At 28.2% G+C, this 20532-nt stretch overlaps 1 protein-coding gene and 2 long non-coding RNA genes across 3 annotated transcripts in view; 1 reads left to right on the forward strand and 2 right to left on the reverse strand.

The window, feature by feature from the left end:
* Positions 1–66: 66 nt before the first annotated feature.
* LOC111631748 lies at positions 67–17040 on the forward strand. The gene is made up of 2 exons (XR_002757757.1): positions 67–130; positions 16114–17040. It is a non-coding gene; the product is annotated as an uncharacterized LOC111631748 (long non-coding RNA).
* LOC111631747 lies at positions 10277–20366 on the reverse strand. Its single transcript, XR_002757756.1, has 4 exons — positions 20315–20366; positions 17691–17784; positions 13810–13892; positions 10277–10783 (listed from the first exon to the last, which is right to left on the reverse strand). It is a non-coding gene; the product is annotated as an uncharacterized LOC111631747 (long non-coding RNA).
* Position 20367: 1 nt separating this feature from the next.
* The window catches only part of LOC111631750 (cellular tumor antigen p53-like), a gene marked incomplete at its 3' end in the record, with an annotated part of 60018 nt that continues 59853 nt past the window's right edge, over positions 20368–20532 (reverse strand). Inside the window, exon 10 of the mRNA XM_023376056.1 lies at positions 20368–20389. Coding sequence (XP_023231824.1) covers positions 20368–20389 — 22 coding nt within the window. The remainder of the gene's footprint in view (positions 20390–20532) is intronic.

Consider the following 20532-nt stretch of genomic DNA (forward strand, 5'->3'; position numbering starts at 1 on the left):
GATGTTTATGAACGTTTGAAAATCATTACTTATGTTTAGATTACGCTAATTTCTGACTTTTTTACTTTCAGGAACGAATCCGCTCGGAAGTCAAGCCAATAGAAATGGACGAAATTATTTTATTGGACAAGTATGTTCATTTAACATTCAATATTTTCGGCGTAAATAGGTTATATCTTCTCGATATAATCGCGATCGTTGTTCCAAGGACATGTTTAGAGAAAAATCAAGCCTGTAATTTGTTTGGTACCCCCTTAAACTGATGAAAGAATCTCATTAAGGAGATCATTCTTTATCATTAATTTTATCAGCATTTCCTACATTAACAAGCCGATTAATTATTGTACTGAATGATTACAAAGCCAGTTCTAATATAGAATATTTATTATAAAGTATAATACACTAGGAATCAGGGAAAGATTCCAGGAACTTCCTTGACTCCATACTTATTATATGAGAAGCTCCAAGAGATTTCAGGGAGGCCACGGCTAACTGATGAACCCTGTTAGTTCATCAGTTGAATCATCAAAATCCATGGTCTTTCCTTGACAGTTTAACTAGTGATAATTTATAATAACAACTTTGAAATGAAAATATAACATAAAACAATAATAATTAATTATTTTAACGTCTTATTTTTGCAACGTATTCAATACATCCTAATGGCACAGAATTCTTCTTTAAGCATTAATTAAGCTTTAAAACATTGCTGAAGATGTATTTTAATGAAGAAAACGTGTCGAATTTATAATTAATAACAATAAAATTATGTATAATACTATAAATTCCTATTAAGACGTTTGGTTTGGTTTTAAAAAGTTAAAGGTATTTGATTTTACATGGGCGATCTGTCGTGAAAAGGAGAGGACTTTCTATGTGAAAATGACCCTATTTAGGTGTTACAAACGTGAAGAAAACCCAAGAAACTCCACGTGAAAATTATCAGATTTTATTAGAATATTAAATTATTAGAATTAGTTTATTAGAATAATTAACTAATAATAATTTAATGATAATATTTCATTAATGTTTTTTCTAGATAATTACATTTTGTATATAAATATCGAATGTTTATTTTTAAAAATATATTATTCAACTATTAATAAATGAATTAATTAGTGTATAGAGAATTACAGTTTGTATATATAGGCCTATATGTACTGTACTTATTTCTTAATCCTTCCGGGAATCGCCTGACAACAAAAGCCAATAATGTTTCGGTTGCTGTATAATATCAATAATTATATCAATGTTACCAATCGAACGATGAAATGCTCCAGATCTTATCCAAGGACTAAAGAATGTAGTCATAAGATCCAATGCTTATTTACATTTAGTCATCTCGCCCCAGGGTCATCATCAGATAATAAGACAGAAGGTCCTCCGATAATACTAAAAATTCTAGTAAAATTGCAAGTAATTTTCATAAATTTTAATCCAAATATAAAAAGAAAAAAAAACACTTTCAATTTTTATTAAAGAAAAATTATTAAACATTTTATTTTAATCTAAATTCGATTTAATTTCCTCTCTAAAATATTTATCTAATTCCCACCGATTCGAAATTGTCAGTCATTGCTTCATAGGGCCCAGATTAATCTGTATTAAGAGGCCTCGTGTGCAGTGTATACTTCTGGAGAAGTTTTTTTGGGGAAGATATTTTCTTATAAAATGATTGTTTCGGGCCTCTTGTTAGTAGGGTCCTCGAGCGATTGCCCTTTTTTTGCGTGTAAGATAACTCGCCACTGCTATCAGTAACTATATTTGATCAAAAATCACTTACAAAAGAAGAGAAATACTCATTTAAATAATTCAAATGATAAAAATTAATTATTTTACATGCATTTTTTCCAATTTATATTAAAATTTTAGCCATTTAAATTTGCATAGATGATCTAAAAAAAACAGTCTTTATCATAAGTCTATTTGTTTAGATTATGATAAGAATCTCTTCCTCTTACTTTAAAAAAAAGAATTAAAACATTTTAAAGGAATTTCTTTTAATTAATTAAACATTAATTAAGGCAAATTTATGCTAGAATATTATAAAATCTATTCGAGTATATAACAAGCTATAAATGGCAACAGATTTTAATATAGTAATGAATAATATATTTTGATTTTTTGCAAGTAAAATTTGCATTTACTTACTCGAATAAATATATAGATAAATGCAATATTTTACTGATTTTAATCGCAGTTCAATGAAATGCATATTTTAGGAAAGATCATTTACTAGTGATTAAAAGATGAATTTGGACTGTTAATTTATTGCTATAATAATCATATTAACTTGTCAGATAGAAGAGATGCTGACAGTGCCATTTTGTATGACATATAAATACAGGAGGATCCTCAAATTGACTTTCTACGTACAAAACTTGCTAGGAAAACGATCTAAATTAAAGCAACTTTTAAATAAGTGGTGATAAATTTATTATTTAGGTTATATATTATTGGTTTCGGTGACGATAGATTCCATATTTGCCACTTATTTGGTCTCATTTCGTGCCTCGCTTGTTAAATAGTAAATTGCTTCCCTGATTTGCCGCTATTTTAATCAAAATTGTTACTAAAAGAATCAAAATAAGGACTAAGCAATCTTATATATTCAGTGCAGCTAGTGTTTTAGATATATACATTACAATTAGGGCCAGAAATAATATGGGATGCTTACTAATCGCTTACACACACACAAACACGCGCATAAACGTAAATGTTCCATAAACCTTCTCTAAAAACCATTCAAGTATATAAATAAAATAAATAAATAATAGATTTTAAACCGAATTTTTATTTTATATCAACTTTCACGTCACAATTTCTGTATAAGCTAAATTCTGGAGCCTCTCTGTGCCCGGGGATGAGACCAAATGGATCCGATTGTATGGCCTTTCTATTTGGATCCAATTATAATATTAACAAGGATATAGCAGAGAATAAAAGTGCAGAATAATAAATCTAAAAAAATGATTCTATTCGTAATGTTTTTCTTGTCGTCCACTCCGAATAATTAATATTGTCTGAAAGTCAACATTAAATTGTTCAGAGAGATGGTTCTGAACAATTTAATGTTAGCTTCAGACAGTTCAACTAATCATAAATAGAGCCATTCATAAATATGGATCTCCTGGCAAATTTCGCTCACTTATTGCAGGCTTTGTTATGGTCCTTCACCATCTTTTCGACAAGTTGGACATCGACTTCCCTAATCTTTTGCCAAGTGATGAATAGGAATGGTCTGAAGTAGAAATTGCCATCATATCTAGACTCCTGACAAATGTCTTCCTGTGGGCGGCCACTCCAATCATGGATTCGATGAGAGTGGCGAGGGAGAAGACCCAACTAACCGTATCAAATCATACGTGAAAATTTGTGAGCCGGTCAGGACTCGAACCAGGATGCCCAGACTTTCCCAGCCAATCCAGGTGGCAAACTGGATGCCTCCTGGAAAAACTTTCTATAGGAAAATGGCTCCTATTTATATGTTAAACACCAAAAAAAAACACCCGGAAAACTCCGCGTGTCCAGCCTATTAGACAGGCTCAAACCCGCCACTAATTACTAGTGTTCGGTAGAATATCATTAATTCTACCGCTCAAAATTAGAATATCATTTAAAAAATACATGCCAGAAAATATTTATCAAGAATAAAGTATTTAGGATGTTGCATATCATTTTTTTCTGATAATATACATCAGCTCTTGCGTAATGACGATATATCAATTCACAACTGTTAACGTCATATTTAAGGAGACCAATTTCAAAACATCAGCAAATTCTCAATATTTAAAAGTAAATTTATCATGGAATATCGCTAAAACATAATTCAGTTTTCAAATCGCCATTTTCTCTAGTTTAAATATCGAATAATCTGCAATTACATTGACAGAACTCGTAAATTGCAATTCAAATGCTGTCTTATTCAAGATATTCGAAAGGATTTCGACTCTTGCTTTATTCTAGCAAAACAAAAGAATATACACATGATATAAAGATATACACTATAACTTTAGGTATATAGCAACAATTAAGTAACGAAATTTGGCATGATACCTTGTATGTGAGAGGCATTGATGCTATTAAATATTGGTGGTTAAACGTAGAGGGGGTGGGGAAATAAAGAGGGTCGTGTGTATCTCCAGTAGGGTATCAATTTCAATAAGTTAATAAACGTAAGCATTAAATTAAATTTTATTTTAAAAAATGAGATATGGTTCAAAAGAGTGGGAGATATGATCCACTATGTAGACTTGACCATAGTATTGTAACTCTGAAATAAATGAAAGAAAGTAACATTTTGCTTTAGTTTATATTAAGATATATAAACTAATAATAATATATATATATATGGGTGTTTGTTTGTTTGTTTGCTGTACACTCGTAGGCCGTTCGGCCAATTGCTACAAAACTCGGCAGTTACGTTTACATACTTCTAACTTAGATAATGCCGTACGTCCCATCCCAAAATATCGATTGAAGTTTTATAAATTAAGTAATTTCTATCTACATTGGATTTGCTTGGCTTTACAAATAGCGCCATCTTTGGTATAATTTCTGAACGCTACTTTCTTAATTCTAATAAGTGTCCTCCAATAGCCGACTGGATAAAACCATCAAACACTGGTAGATATTCGTAGGTTTGAGCATGGCCAACCTACGTAAAGTTTTCCAGGTTTTCCTCACGTTAGTAACACCTAAATAGGGTCCAGTTTCCGTAAAAGTCTTCCCGAGATGCATCCTCTTCGGCAGATAGCTCACGTGTTCCATTGCCGCAACCAAATTAAAATTTGGTTAAAATTTTAATTTTAAATTTTAAGGAGCGATTATTTAGTATGACATTGTCACAATGTTCTCAATTTTAGTAGTCTTGCTCCTATACAATATCATACTTTTCCTGTTAGCAATAAAGACATACCGGTTATCTAACTCACTCCGTTCGGAGGGAAATTTTTAATTGAAGTAACGTGACTTCTGGTCAAAACCGGAAGTTTCATATACTTATTAAAAACATCCTGCCGCTAGGCTTTCCATATCTGATTTTGATTTTACTCTATCTCACTTTGTTCTCGAAATTAAGGAAGGACAGACAGTCAATAGACCTGTGGGAATTTATAGATCTACGATTTTTTCAAATTGCAGCCCAATATTTTTTCTATAAACGCGATATTTACGAGAATATACTTTCCACGTAGTTTTGTACAATCTGTTGCAAAAATGAAAGCACTTTATTAGCACATAAAAGCAATTATTCTCGCATTTTTTATTTAAACCAAGGCAAATTTCGTGAACATGTCTATGACAGCAGAAACAAAGTCACATATCCGTGTGAATTTATTCTTCCTGAAATAGATATGTTCTTCTTCCCATGGACTATCAGAGCCATCAGTATACATCTCAAATTTTCAAAAAAAATTCTTATTAAAGCTGGTAGTTCTACACAGACTTGTTGCCTCCGGAGCTCCCAAACTTATATTAGGATTTCCTTTGAAAAATCCACAAAACCAATCCTATAGAGTTGTTTTCCAATCAGCTCCTTAGTATCTTTGAATTGGCTTGTGCATACTCGAATTTGAAGTTCAAATCGGCATATCTAATCAAATCATAATAAATTTTCTTCTTAGAGCATAAAAATCTGCAAGTTTTCTTTTTTACTGATTCCCTTTAGTTTCTATTTCTTCTTAGTTTTTACACCTGACTTTGATGCATTTTTTCCAGTAAAAGTAAAGCTAATTTGAATAAAAACACTTTGATTGCCTAAAATTACGATAATGTATGGTGCAGTTAACATAATAAATCTGTACAAACTTTGATATATAAAATTATAATGAAATAACGAGCAATTATTTATTTTGACATCGTCACAATGCTCTCAATTTTAGTAGTCTTGCCCCTGTACATCATACTTTATCTGTTAACAACGGAGTCACGCTAATTCCGTTCTCGAGATTAAGGAAGAAGACAGACAGACAAAGGAAGTCAGTGGGAATTTATAGGTTCTGCAATTACTTTCCAAACGCTAGAAAGACCGGAGCGAAAAGTACAAACAACATTGAAATTTGGTGGTGGTAAGTCTTATGATCTGGGACTGTTTTACCTATTTTGGGCCTGGAATGTTATGTTCTATACATGATAGAAAAGAATAGGTACTCTTTCATTTATCAGCAAGATAATGATCCAAAACATACATCCAGGAGGACAATGTCGAGGCTTCGGGATCAAAATATTAGCCTGCTTGAGTGGCTAAGATGTATTCAATCGCCCGATGGAATACATCTAGTCCTTTCTTAAACTATGCAGCTCCGCCCGAAAGATTCACCAATTATGGGAACGTGTACAGGATGAATGGAAGAAAATAAATATTGCACGATTGCAGGATTATTATTAATTCTATGCCCGATCGAATTAGGAAGGTTTTAAAGGCCAAATGAAGCTTTTAAGTATATTTTTTCCACAAATATGATATAGATTTTTGTTTGCATCAAAATCCTCCCAATAAATGTTTTTTAAACTTTTTTTTTTAATAAAAAGTCCAGCAACGAGTTGTGTACCTTTCCTGGCAAAAATTGTAGTGGCGCCATCTGTTATAATATTTTATTTATTTTTTTAAAAAATAACTTTAATTAATTACTAAAAAATGGCAAAACTTAATTTTGATTGTAAAGATGAGTTTTATAAAAAAAAATTGTAAATTCTAATAAGGTGTAAAGTCTTCATTAAGTCCGACCCCCTCTATCTTACCTCGACCTTTAACCACCAAAATTTAATAGCATCGACCCCCCCAACACAAACCTCCTTGCAAAATTTCAGAAATTTTCGACAGAAAGCACAGGAATTATTAAGCTTTAAAGAGGGTGAACAAAATCGTACTCCCACACATCCATACACAGAAAAAAACCCGCGAATTTTTTGTATTTCGCGACATTCAAGGTCCAGCGAGTCGAAAAACATACATCTTTGGGTTTAGGGGTCATTTTTTTTTATCGATCCCATGCTTTTCCTCTGTTTACATAAGATATAACATCCTGGAAAGTAAAAGTCACTCGAGATGTAATAGTAGCTTTATATCAATTCTTTTAAATTACCGTATATGCAATTAACATTATATTAATTAATAAAAATTATAATATTTAAAAAATATATCCGACGTTTTGCGTTAATATTTTTAAATAATTAAATAAATATAATACAAATATTTTCTCGAATTAAAAATCTAAATAAATGAAAGCTATTTTAACGTGCATTTTAAATATTAACCTCCGACATTTGATATCCTAAGGTCAGGGGGTGAACTTTTGCAATATATAAACAATATTTTCTAGGAAAAATATTAAATATACGTAAGTAATATATTGTTTATAAGAATGGAAATTTTAAATAAAAACAAAACTTTCTAATTATTAAAATTTTTTTTTCTATTTTACTGTATATAACAGCTGGGAAAGTAAAAAATCAACTCGTTGTAGGCTCTTTTTTTTAAGCTTTAGACCCTGTGCATTGCATATTTTGCATAATGGTTAGCCCGTTCCTTGGCATAATATACTGTAATACGTTGAGCATATTTGATGAGTATTCATTTAACAGATGACTGTGAAAGTAACGGAAAGATACTACCAGAGACAACAACCAGTAAATTCAATTATTAATAAAAATTGTGTGTCTTTTATATATAAAATACAGTATATATGAAGTCTATATAGCCATTTCTCACATAACGACAGCTCGGACTTACGACCAGCTGTTCAGGGACGGAAATCCCTTTTTTTAATCTTAATTTCCTACAATCGGTCAGTATTTACTATACGAAGTCATCTGCAAAATTACTTTTGACAGTTTCTTTATCCAGAATCAAATAAAAACGAATAAACTCCTCGTTTAACGACTAAGTCGTTAAGTGAGTCCATAGAAATCAAACTACATTTTTCATACTCTCGTTGCAATTTTCTAGAAAGAGCACGTAAAAAAAGTATTATTTCAGGTAATCTAATTCTTTTGTGGTTTTTACGCGTATTTAAGATAATAAATAGTTTAATTTTTACCATAATTTATTCTGTAGTTTTATTAAATTGCATAATAAGGACCGAAGAGCGGTCCGAAATGCATATCCTTTTCTAAAATAAACTCCGTTATCTACAAAACGTGTTCCTGTATGATAAGTTACCTGGAAGTAAGCATGAAATTCTTACACAGAAAAAATAGTAATTGAAATTTTTGTATGTTTTTCTGTTCGGAATTAAAATCAATTTATTGAAAAGTCGAATCAGTCAGATAGAATAATGGATGGTCTACGATCTTAAGTTATCGTCAATTAGTAAAGAGTGCCATAAATCAATTATATAAATTGAAACTGATAGCGAGAACAGCAGGATGTGAAAAATATATTGCAATAAAAATACTTATCTTTGATTTAAATACTATTATTATTATTAGTAGTAGTAGCAGTAGTAATAAAGTTTTATTGAAGCTGTAGGAAAAAAAATGTAGATATATTTAGAAAAGTAATTTTAATGAAATTTAGTATAACAACAAATTAAACTTAGGAAAATCAATTTGTTTAGGTTCTGTAACATGTTAGATGATGCTCCATCCCCTCTTTAAAAGCCATATAAATGTTAAGTTTAAAACATATAAGTATATCAAGAAAATCAAATAGATTAATTTTGGGTTCCCTTCTATGACCAATATCCTTTGGGATTGTTTATATTTATCAATACATATAATAATGGGTGTATAACTATAAAAATTACTAACTACATGAAGTTAAGAATATAAAATTTTAACTAAACTAATGAATATAATTATCACCTTGTTTAACAATATAGATACTAATTTGTACCTACAATTAATCAAGGCTGTGTGTTCCAGACATGAGTGTTTCATTATGTGAGACAGTCAGAACTTCAATTATGTATCTTGTAATATTCGACTCTTCATTAATTAAAATAATACACATACTTGATATAATCCATTATATATCCAATTTGCTTTACAATATTTAGTTGTAAAGCATAACAAATTAAATATTTAACTTTTAGAAACATCTTTTCTCGGTGGTTAAAGAACAAAGCACGCTAGCAATTTAAATATACATTCCCCGTTTACTCTGAAGAGAAATACAACAAACAGTGCAATTTAAGTAACTCTTATGACATTGAGTGGTGTAAATTATTTACACAAAACATTTATGATTGAATTACTTTTAACGTATATATAACACTATACAAGTCCCATATGTATGACTTATATATCGTCATACATATGGATTTTTTTCATTCTAAGATTTATTTTAAACAGGAAATGTCATTATCAGTGCCATAGATAGCTTTTCATAAGTCCTGTAAAAGATTTTGTGGCTCCTCTTTTATTGGAGTAAAAAAAAATGATTGATTAAACTTAAAAAAAATTACCTAAAATGTTACGGAATCGACTTCTATGATGGCAAAATTTTAAACTTGGAAGTAAAAATATAATACTGGTTATTTTTTGAAACCTCATTTCAGAACCAGATTCGTTTGGACCTGACAACATTGGTCACTGTGATGAGAATAAAACATGAAATCAAGATCAACTTTTAATATCACAAATTATATTAGATGTAAATGAAAATTGTCAATTGCTGATAATTTTAATAATCACTTTATGTCAAAATTCAAATATAGTAAAACTGAAATATCTGGTAAAACAATAACTGAAGTTAGTGTTAGTTATATTTTCCAGTCTTTCAATATATAATCTATTGTTTGTCAGTTTATTTATTCAAAGAAATAAATCCATAGACAATATCTGGGTATCTGAAAAAAGCATTGCCATAGTACTCTTTGGAAGTGCCTTACCATGGTCAGCAGAATCCCCCAATGAGTGGGCAAAATTCATGCAAATATTTTAAAATAAAAACAAAATTTATGATTTTCGTTATTAGATTGGTGGGAAGCCTTCAAAAGATTTTTTTACAGACATCTTCAAAATTATAATATACTTATGCCACTGTTGTTTGGCATATGATAAATACAGATTAATGAATACATGTAATAAAAAGGTAAGCAGGAAATTCTGTAAAGGATTATAAACAATTATACAGTATAAAACTAACAAATTACATTCTAGCTAAATATTTTCTTTTTTAAGTTTTGTTTTTCTCCAGCACAAAAGCATTAGAACATATAAAAAAAATGAATTCAAAATAATATGATGTAAAATGGTACTAGAAGTAAATCACTTTAATACTTCCATTTAATAAGAAGAAAGACAATTTATAATAAAATTTAAATTTTATTCTTAAAAAGTAAAAATGCACATACAAAAACATTCATTTAAAATCATTATATATAAAATGACTTCCTGGAACATGCATTTTTTTTTATGTAGCAGTTTTCAGAAGTCTTACAAACTATGTTAATTTCAACAATATAAAAATATATATTGTATCAGACAAGATATTTTCATATCACAGCTTTTTTAGGAAATATTAAGATGAAATATCTTACTGATAAGTCTTAACAAAAATGTCATTCAATCAAAACTTACAAATTATAAAAAGTTAATAAAGTAGATCAGGTACTTAATAGACTTTCTCAAACAAACAAAATTATTATTTGCTGTCATGTAAAACTCTCATGAACATTTGTGTATAATATGAAAGTATCAAATATTAATATTTTGTTATAATTGAGAAAAGTATTCAACAACAAAAAGACAATTAAAAAATTATAATGAAAATGTAATCAAGCTACAAGCTCTTCTTATTCATATAAGTTCATTTCATTCTGTCCCGGAATCACCACATCTGAAATAAAATCAATAATATCCATTAACAATGCTATATTTTTACATTAATTGTATTTTAATTAATGTATCTGTTTGTCTTTGGATTTCATTTTCTGTACTTAAACAACAAACACTTAATATTTTATAGAACTCAATTTACTCTTGACATGAAATTATTGGAAAGATTATTAGAGTAAATTCACAAAAAGAAAGATTTTAAACCAAGATGATCAAAGAAAACAAAGACTAGAGATTAAAAATATATGTAGTACATTATAGCATAACTATGTAATTAGATGTATTTTGTACACTTAAATTTTAGAAACAGCTTTTGTCTTGTCCCACAATGCAATTCTTACATTTTGTCTTCGTTAAATATATAGTATTTTCATAGAGACACAAGATTTTCTAAATTCATTTTCATATAAATCTGGAACAATTTAAAACTATTTAGTTTTAAATTATTAATTTATTACTTAACTCATAACATTTTGTTCACTCACTATTTGGATACAGTAGAACCTCGAAAACTCGGCCTAATGTGGACCGAAGGGTGGCCGAGTTTGTGAAAATGCCGGGTTATCGGGAATGGGGTTAAAAAAGGATAAGTATGCGTGTTTCCTCATAAAATATTGTACTGTACTTGTATGTATTGTTTGCTTGAGAATACAACAGAGAATAAACTGCCCAAATACCCTTAAACAAAGGAAAAGTACGTCCTTTATGAAGGCATAGAGCCTTTACTACATGAAAATGAAAATTAATGAATACACTGTGTACAGTAATTTACCTGATAAGACAGACCTCAGAAAAATACTTTATGAGAGCTTTTATACTTTTATAAAGCTGTCTATAATGAAAATTAATTAACTAAGGATTTTTTTGCCCTGCCAGGGTGTGGCCGAGTTATCCGGGATGCCAGGTTATCGAGAGCCGAGTTTTCGAGGTTCTACTGTATTAAGAAAAGTGTTGATCATGCTGTTGTCTCTAAGCAGGTATAGAAGTTATAAAGTATCCTGCTAAATAAATAAATGTTGTGCTATTTATTTATTGAGTCAAACGGCTCCTTATAATTAATGAAAGACACTGCACTTCCTTTAACCACTGCTGTGAAATTAGGCATATACAGCATCGTCGTAATTTGGAGGCAGTTCTGTACTCATTTTTGACGTAATTCATGTTCAAGAAATCTCATTTGCATAAAAAAAAAGTAAACATGGTGAGAACATGAACTCACATTCTTTAAATATTTGACAATCTGACTGCTAAGCTCACAGCAAATTTTCCTCGTCCACTTCTATGCACATATCATTTGCTTGCTGGAACCATATGTCTACTACTGAAAGTATTACTAAATAATATTACTACTGAAAGAATTCTTCACTACTGCACACAACTCTCCAATTGCATCAAATTTCTGGAATCTTTACTCCGATTCATTTTGCAAATGTTGCAAGATGTAGATTTCATTTCTATTGCTGCATTAGCAATAGAAATGAAATCTACAGCAGTAGTGTGTTCTGCTGATTCCCAACACAATACTGGAGCATCTTCCAAAATATCCTTTTGCAAAATTATCATTGTTATAAAACTGTGGATATATTTGAGAAGTTCAGGTAATGTTTTACATTGTCCCTGCAACACTATACTTACCTGGTTTATATGTTCAAATATATCTGGCAGAAATGCTAAACATATGATCTCAGATTCATTCTCCATAAACTCTAAAAACTGTTGCCTCTGATACTGGTCAAAGTACTTTAAGAAAATTGTCCATTCCACTCAATACTTATAGCAAACACATTAACACTGCAGCTTTCCAATAGCTTAGCACAAAGAACTATTTGATGAATAATGTAGTGATAAAATACAGCATGAAAATTTTTTGACTCTGATGAGTCCACTTGTCCATGATTCTCACTGTTCATTGCAGGGGCACTGTCAATAGCTACAGGTATCAGTTTTTCCCATTTGAAGTGCACTTAAGCAAACTGAATGTATTGTTGAAAGCTTGAAATATTTCCTGTTCTGTTTATCTCACCATACCAAGCAGTATTTTCAAAAATTCATCACCATTAATGAATCTCATAAAAATGGCTAACTGAAGAATGCCAATAGAATCAGTTGACTCATCTAGGCAAGCAACTAACTCTGATCTGCAGTGTGTTATTTGCTTGCATTGGATGAATAAGAGAGAAAAAGGAAAGAAATAAGTATTACAATTCATATTTTTTGCTACCACCAATTGGAGGCTGTATTCCAAGAAAATACAATATTGATAGAAAAATCATTAGCCACAAATGAAAAAGTAGATGATTTGGAAACTTGCCATTGATTGGAGAAAATTTTCCTGTAGTCTAGATTTTGACTATAATCCACCAGTTATATAGGGGTGATATACAGTATAAAATAAAACTTAAATCTTTAACACATGATTCTTAAAATATATATTTATCCTGTTATTGTTTAAATGGCAGATGGTATTTTAACACAATTTTTAAATTGTATTTTTTAATTATTAGCTTCTCACCAATGAATGTTTAAATGTTTTACATAATATAGAAGAAGCTTAACATCTAAAAAAAAAGATCATCTCTGTGAAGGAAGACTGGTCTCTGGTGATTGGACATGATAGAAGTAGAGAAGATTTAGGCCGAGACTCCACTATTGTAAAAATGGCATAAAAACCCCTCGCTGTAAAATATCAGGGTCACGTGATTAAAAGCTTTTACAGCAAGGGGTTTTACGCCATTTTTATGGTAGTGGAGTCTTGGTCTTAGTTTCTTCTATTTTTTTAAGTTATATACTTATCCTATTGTTATTGTAAAAGTTAGTTTATGCTTCACTGAATTAAAAATTATTTGTTTTTCTTAATGTAAACAACTATTATTATTATTAACTTCATTAAAATATAAAAACCTGGCAGTTAAAATTTGACTATAGATACATTTGAATAAAATACAAATGTTAATTTTTTATATAAAATCTAATTAATGAAAAATAACAACTAATATGGTTATCTGGATAAACTCAATATATAAATACCTTGAAGTTTCTTTTTTATAAGCAATTACTTCTTCCCAAATCTTATATGAATGTGCCTTACCAATTCTCAATTTTTTTAGATCCTATTATTAAAAAAAATATACATATTTATTATCTTTAATAAAATTAGTTATTAAATTGATAGCATAATAATATTTTAAAATTTATTAAAAATAATATTTTAGATAAAAATTGTATTCACATTGTCAGAATTATTAAACATCCAAATAGTTATATATTAAAGCCAAATTACCAAACTGCATATTGAGCTATATTACTACTACTATTAATAAAGCTTCATATAATTTGGCAATAGTTTCTCAGAATTATTACTTCAAATTTTATAAATTTATATTCATCACTAGGGATTGTATACCGGTTTACTGATTTACCGGTTAACCGATAAATTCACAAAACATTCGGTAAACTTACCGGTAAATTTTTGACGGTAATTCGGTAAATGAAAAATTCATACTAGAAATTTTTATGTAGAAAATATTGTGTTTATAGATATTTAAAAGGGCTAAAGAGACATAAAAAAAAAACAGATAAGTGTAAGCAACAATATACCTAATTATTAATTTTATGTGAGATATTTTTTGTTTAATTTTAATTTAAACTTTCTTGGGTTTGAGAGGCACTGTAAATTGTACAGAAAGCTCTAGTTAGCATATGTGATTTGTGCTCTGCCGTTTTTTGAGATTTTTAAAGGTTTAAAATCTTTACAATCAACGTTTTTCTTAAAGAGTAAGTAAATATCTCTTTTTTTAATATTTAAAAATAATAATACGTAAATATTTCACGTACTTTTTAAATTAATAGCAATTTTGAATACACCACATTATGACAGGACATTAAAGCAATATTATTGCAAAATAACATTAAAATTTGTACCTTAAATAAATTTTTTACTTTTAACAACTGTTTAAAATAATTAAATACAAATATTTATTACAAGATTCTGACATTATGCCTTACGATTGTGCAAAATATGTATTATTCTAACCTTATTTTCGTGGGGAATCCCCATTACTCTCACGAAAAGAACTTTCTTTAATTTTAGATTGTAGAACCCGGTGGAATAGTTTACTAAACATGCTGGAAAGATTTTTATTACTTAAAGATGATGTCCGAAAAAGTCTAGAAACTTAACCTAACCCGGATTATTTTGTACAAAAATTAGATCAAAATTAGGAGATAAGACTTTAAATAATTTAAGTTTCTTGAGAAGTTATTTTTTGAAAAATGGTAATCAGTAAAATGGTATATATATTACTATATATATAACTTTTATATTACTATATAAAAGGTACTATATATATAAATAATATATAGTAATATATATACCATTTTACTGATTACTATATATATTACTATATAAAAGGTACTATATATTATTTCTGTTTTATTTTTATTTTTCTGTATTATTTTATTTATGTTTCTAAAAGTTATTATTATAGTTTGTTTAGAATAACACTTTAATTTATATATTTTTTATATTCTATACTTTTGAAATAGAAAATGTGAAATGGAAATCAAAATTACTTATATTTTTTATCACCTTAATTTTATTTTTTAGGAAAAAATTTACCGGTAATTTACCGGTAAACCGGTATTTTAATTTTCATTTACCGAATTACCGTTAAATGAAAAAGTCGGTAAATTTACAATCCCTATTCATCACTTATTGTTTACATAAGTTTAATATACCAGCATGTAATTTATATTTAAATAATATGCTGATTCAAATGTTTAAATAATGTGCTTATTATTGATCAGAATAAACTAAACTGATACGAGATTAAATGATAAATTCCAGTGAAATGAGTTAAATATATTTTTAAAATTTACAGATAATGTAAGTAGGATTCAAAGTACATTGATTTAAATATTCTGTCACTTTTTATTTTAAACATTAAAAGAATTTTCTGAGACGTTTATCTTGAATCAAATTTATTAATTTTTATTCAATAAAACACAGAATTAATAATAATCATAATGTTTAAAATTAATATTTTAAGTAATTTTTACAATGTAATTAAATAATGATCAAGAACTAATGTCACAAAAATGCTTGATTAAATTCTTCATTTTGATGAAGAAATTAAAAATATTCCTTAATTTATAATTTCATTGTTATTTTAGCAAAAAATAAGTCTTACTTAAAAACTAACTAATTTTTTAAATAAATTATTTACATAATGAATAAATATACTGAATTTTTGAAAATATTTTCATAATCTTAATCATAACAGTTATTTGTTATCATGCTAATTGCCAAAACTGGCTCCATATTTCTTGCAGCTCAATGAAAACCATAAGTGCAAGACCTTTTCAAGACATGGAAAGCTAAGCATTAACCATACATGAGACCTTTGAGTTCCTCTAAGCATAGGAGCCATATGTGAATGCACAGTTAGCACACCCCTGAAGTCAACTTTGCTGATATCATAGAATTATTTTATATCCTGGAATAAGTCAAATATGTTTAAGTAGCAATGCACTCACAGTTTACAAGAGTTATATATTCTGTACATATATTATATGCAATAGGAGGGCTGTTGTAAAATGAACCTTTGGAGAGCAGTTTGATAAAACAAAAAATGAAGTAAACATTTTTATTACATACAAAATATAGCTAAATGTCAAAGCTACTTCTCAACACAATCACTTTGTAAATTCAGGCATCATAGCATGGGATGAGTTTCTGTATACCCCTCATCATACCTGGTTGCTGAGCCAATCATTTAGCTCTTCATTTGTATGAAAATGCTGCATTCCCAGTCAGATCATCTGTAAGAAAAATGAAAAATTACTGGGCTATTTGGTGGATATAGAATAAGTCCCAATGAAACTGCCAAAGGAAGTCTTTTGTGCAAACAGCTGTGTACGGGCATGCATTGTCATGCAGAAACAATGCCTGATGTCAGCATTCCTGTTCATTTGTTTGAATGGATCTATACAACTTTTTCAAGATTTCACAGTACGTCTATGAATTTCTCTCTCATGCAGCAACTTCTTCAATAAGGGGATGTACCCTTGTCCATTATGACAAGCGTTTGAATTTATAGGGTGATTATGCTGAGAAGTATCTAAGCATGCAGCTAACTTTTGTACACAAAAATATAAGAAAGAACAAAATTTTATTAACTGCTCACCAGAAGTTGATTTCCAAAGAACTATTGTATTGAAATTTGAATGAATAAATAATTATTATTTGTGGATCATTAATCCAATTCTAATCTACTAATTTTTAATGTTATTAATATTTTGTAATTAATTATCCAGAATGTTATAATACCTATGCTCTTCATATTGTGTTCATAATTCTACCTAAGGTTGTCCCGTTTTCTGTGATTTAAGTGATTAATATAACCACTCTCTCCAACTTTCACTCTATCTCGTTTTATCCCAAAAAAAGTAAAATCAAACGATTTTTTTAATTAATAACTAACCATTCTGTTTATATTTATTTGATTTTAAAAAAAAAATCACCATTTTTATATTGACTATATTTACAAATTTTGGTTTATTTTAGAATTTAAAATGTTTTATGTTAAATGGTAAACTATAGCTTTCTATGGAAAAGGATGTGGATTGATATATAATGTTTGCCATTGCCATTAAAAAACACAGGCATTGAAATAATGCCTGTACAAAAATAATGACAAATTGCATCTTTTCTCATTTTGACAAAGTACATTTGGTAACCCTAATTACATCAATATACCTTAAAGAGTAAGATTTGAAAACATTTAATATTTCAGTGTTTGGATGATAATACTTACGTTTCTAATAGACTGTTAATAAAAAAATTTTTATTATAATGAATTTTAAATTAAAATTTAATAAATATAAAATGTATTAAAAAATTAATTTACCTCTAATGTAAAATTATGTAGTTGTTTCATAGAAGTGAAATTGTGTTCTCTAAACTTATCACTATAAACTATCAATCCAAAAGATGACAACCAACTAAATAAAATATATTAAAAAAAAATATTTATTAGATCAATACATTTAAATGTTAATCTTAAAATATATTTTATGCATGTTTTACAATCATATACATATTAATTTAGATTTAACCTTGCACAGTTAATAATCATGTAAGGTTATATTTAAATTTAAATATATCTGGAAGCAAAGGCTTGCTTGGGGTTCAGGTGGCACAACTGGCAAGTGCATTGCACAAGCAGAGGTTGAAGGTTCAAGCCCTTTCCAGGGGCAGTTCTTTTCTTCCAGATGATTCTAAATTATTTAAATTATAATTATTAATTTAGTTAAGAGATGCCACCTAACGTCTACCTCTAGTAGCAAATTACTTAGTATTAATCATTAAATTAGCAGTGTTATAGTCCGATTATTTAAGGTGATTGATTGGCGATGTTTAAATCATTTTTAGCATAACATAATTTAGATGTATATGTATCCATATTACACAGACAACATAATTTGTAATTTTTTAGTTTTTCTTGTTTGGTAGTATGATCTATTCAAAACATTTTATTTTATAAATCATTTATAAAATATTAAAAAAAATTAGAAGCAAGTGTTAAATTAAATTTTTGTTTCAGAGATTTACTACAAAATTTTTCATTTCTCACCTATTTTGATTTGCCTAAGCTTTAAGTTTTGTAATTAGCATAAATGATTGCAAATTTAAATTAAATAAATAATTCCCATTAAGAAACCATATCATTTTTATAAGATATAATCTTAAAATTGATGTTTTCAATAATAATCAGACTAAAAAAATTAATTTAAATTATTATAATGATTAAAACTTAAATTATTTTATTGCATTCAAGATGTATGCTTTACATTAAAAAACACACTTTAATAAATAACAAATACAAATCATTCACAAATGTCAATTATTTCATAATTTAAATTCTGTGGAACCTGGTTAATTCAAAGTCATTTTCTTTTCCCAATTGTCTAGCATATAAATTTACACATTAAATCAAACTGGTTAACTTGAATAGGTGGTTTGATACAATATTTTCATAAACTCTCTGGAATATTAATTTAAATAAAATAATTAACATTCATCTATTGAATGAACTAAATCAGAAACTTTATAGAAAGTGTGGTAACTGCATACAATTAAAAATAAACATCATGTCATGTGGCAATGGCTTCCAGACAAATGATCTAGCTACTGTAAACTGCCATTTGAATCTTTTTAAACAATTTTTTTTTTTGTTTTGTTTAATTGCTGATGGATTTCTCTGACTAATTGATGTAATAAATAAATTAATTTAAAAAACAATTATAATCCAATTCTATGTAAAAATTTGAACCTTTGAGGCAAAATTTTAAAAATGTAATTGTACAGAATGGTATGTTTGTGATAAAACAAAATAAAAACAAATCAATTCTAGCCAGTAAATATTACAACTTAAAAAAATCCTTACTAAACACTTATGAGTGAAGGGATCAACCATTCTGGATATCTCAGTAGCTTATTTAACCATTCATTTAAGTGTTTGAGTTTCTGGATGAGAACTTTACATTGACAACAATTCTACATAATAAGATCCAAGAAAATATTGTATGGACAGTTTATTATGGGTTACCAATAAACCAATGAACAAAACTTTGATTTTTTGCCAAACCCCTATAATTCTAAACTAAAATAACTCATTCTAGTAGCAAATTACTTAGTATTAATCATTAAATTAGCAGTGTTATAGCCCGATTATTTAAGGTGATTGATTGGTGATGTTTAAACCATTTTTAGCACAACATAATTTTTAAAGTCCAAATTTTTCCCCCTTGACCAATTTGAGTTAACCAGGTTTCACTGTGTAACATTCCATTTCATGTTCTCTTTCTGAATGTACTTTTAATCCGAAGGTGGTTGCTCAAAGCAATTGAAAACATATGTTTACTATTGAATCCTTTGGTTTTTTTGAGTACTTTATACTTATTTATGCTTCATTTAGAATAATTTACCTTGCATAATTTTTTACATTCAAATAAGAAATTTAAGTTTTTTCATTATTGATATGATTTTAACAATTTTTGACACACTAATTTTGTTTGAACTTACAACACTATGAAAACCCGATACAATATAACAATAAAACCAAGTACTGCCATATGCCATCAGGCTATCAAACTGTTTGGTAATTTATTATTATTATAGTCGTCACATAGCCCATTGGCATATGGCAGTGGTTGGCTTTATTATTGTTTGAACTTTTTTATTACAATGAAGAGTGTATGTTATCATAATAAAATATTACAAAAAGATTCCTAAATAATCTGGTAATAGATGCTCAGTTAGGAAATGAGAACTGAGAGGCAATAAATAATAAATAAATCAACTGATATATAATATATATCTATATATAAATAACTTTTAATATTCTTTATGTATAATAGTAAATTTGGTTTTAAGGTTAATAAAATTATGTATCATAATAGTTTTTAAAAATCATTAGCATTCATTGTCAATAAAATTATTTAAATGTGGCATTAAATAACAGCTATTTACCTGTTAAGAGAACTATATTTTGATAAATTAATTTTTGGAGGTGGTACCGTTGGAGGTGGTACCGTTGCTTGATTCCTATAAGAAAAATTGTAATTTATAATATTAGAAACTAATATATTAAATATTAAAAAAATTCAAATTAATAAGCAGTCAATATAAAAATATCAAACAATAATCTTGAAAAATCAAACATGTTTTTATGTGTACACACACACACA

The sequence above is a fragment of the Centruroides sculpturatus genome, unplaced genomic scaffold, assembly GCF_000671375.1.
Source record: "Centruroides sculpturatus isolate CEXI.00-Female unplaced genomic scaffold, Cexi_2.0 scaffold705, whole genome shotgun sequence".
Classification (NCBI taxonomy): domain Eukaryota; kingdom Metazoa; phylum Arthropoda; class Arachnida; order Scorpiones; family Buthidae; genus Centruroides; species Centruroides sculpturatus.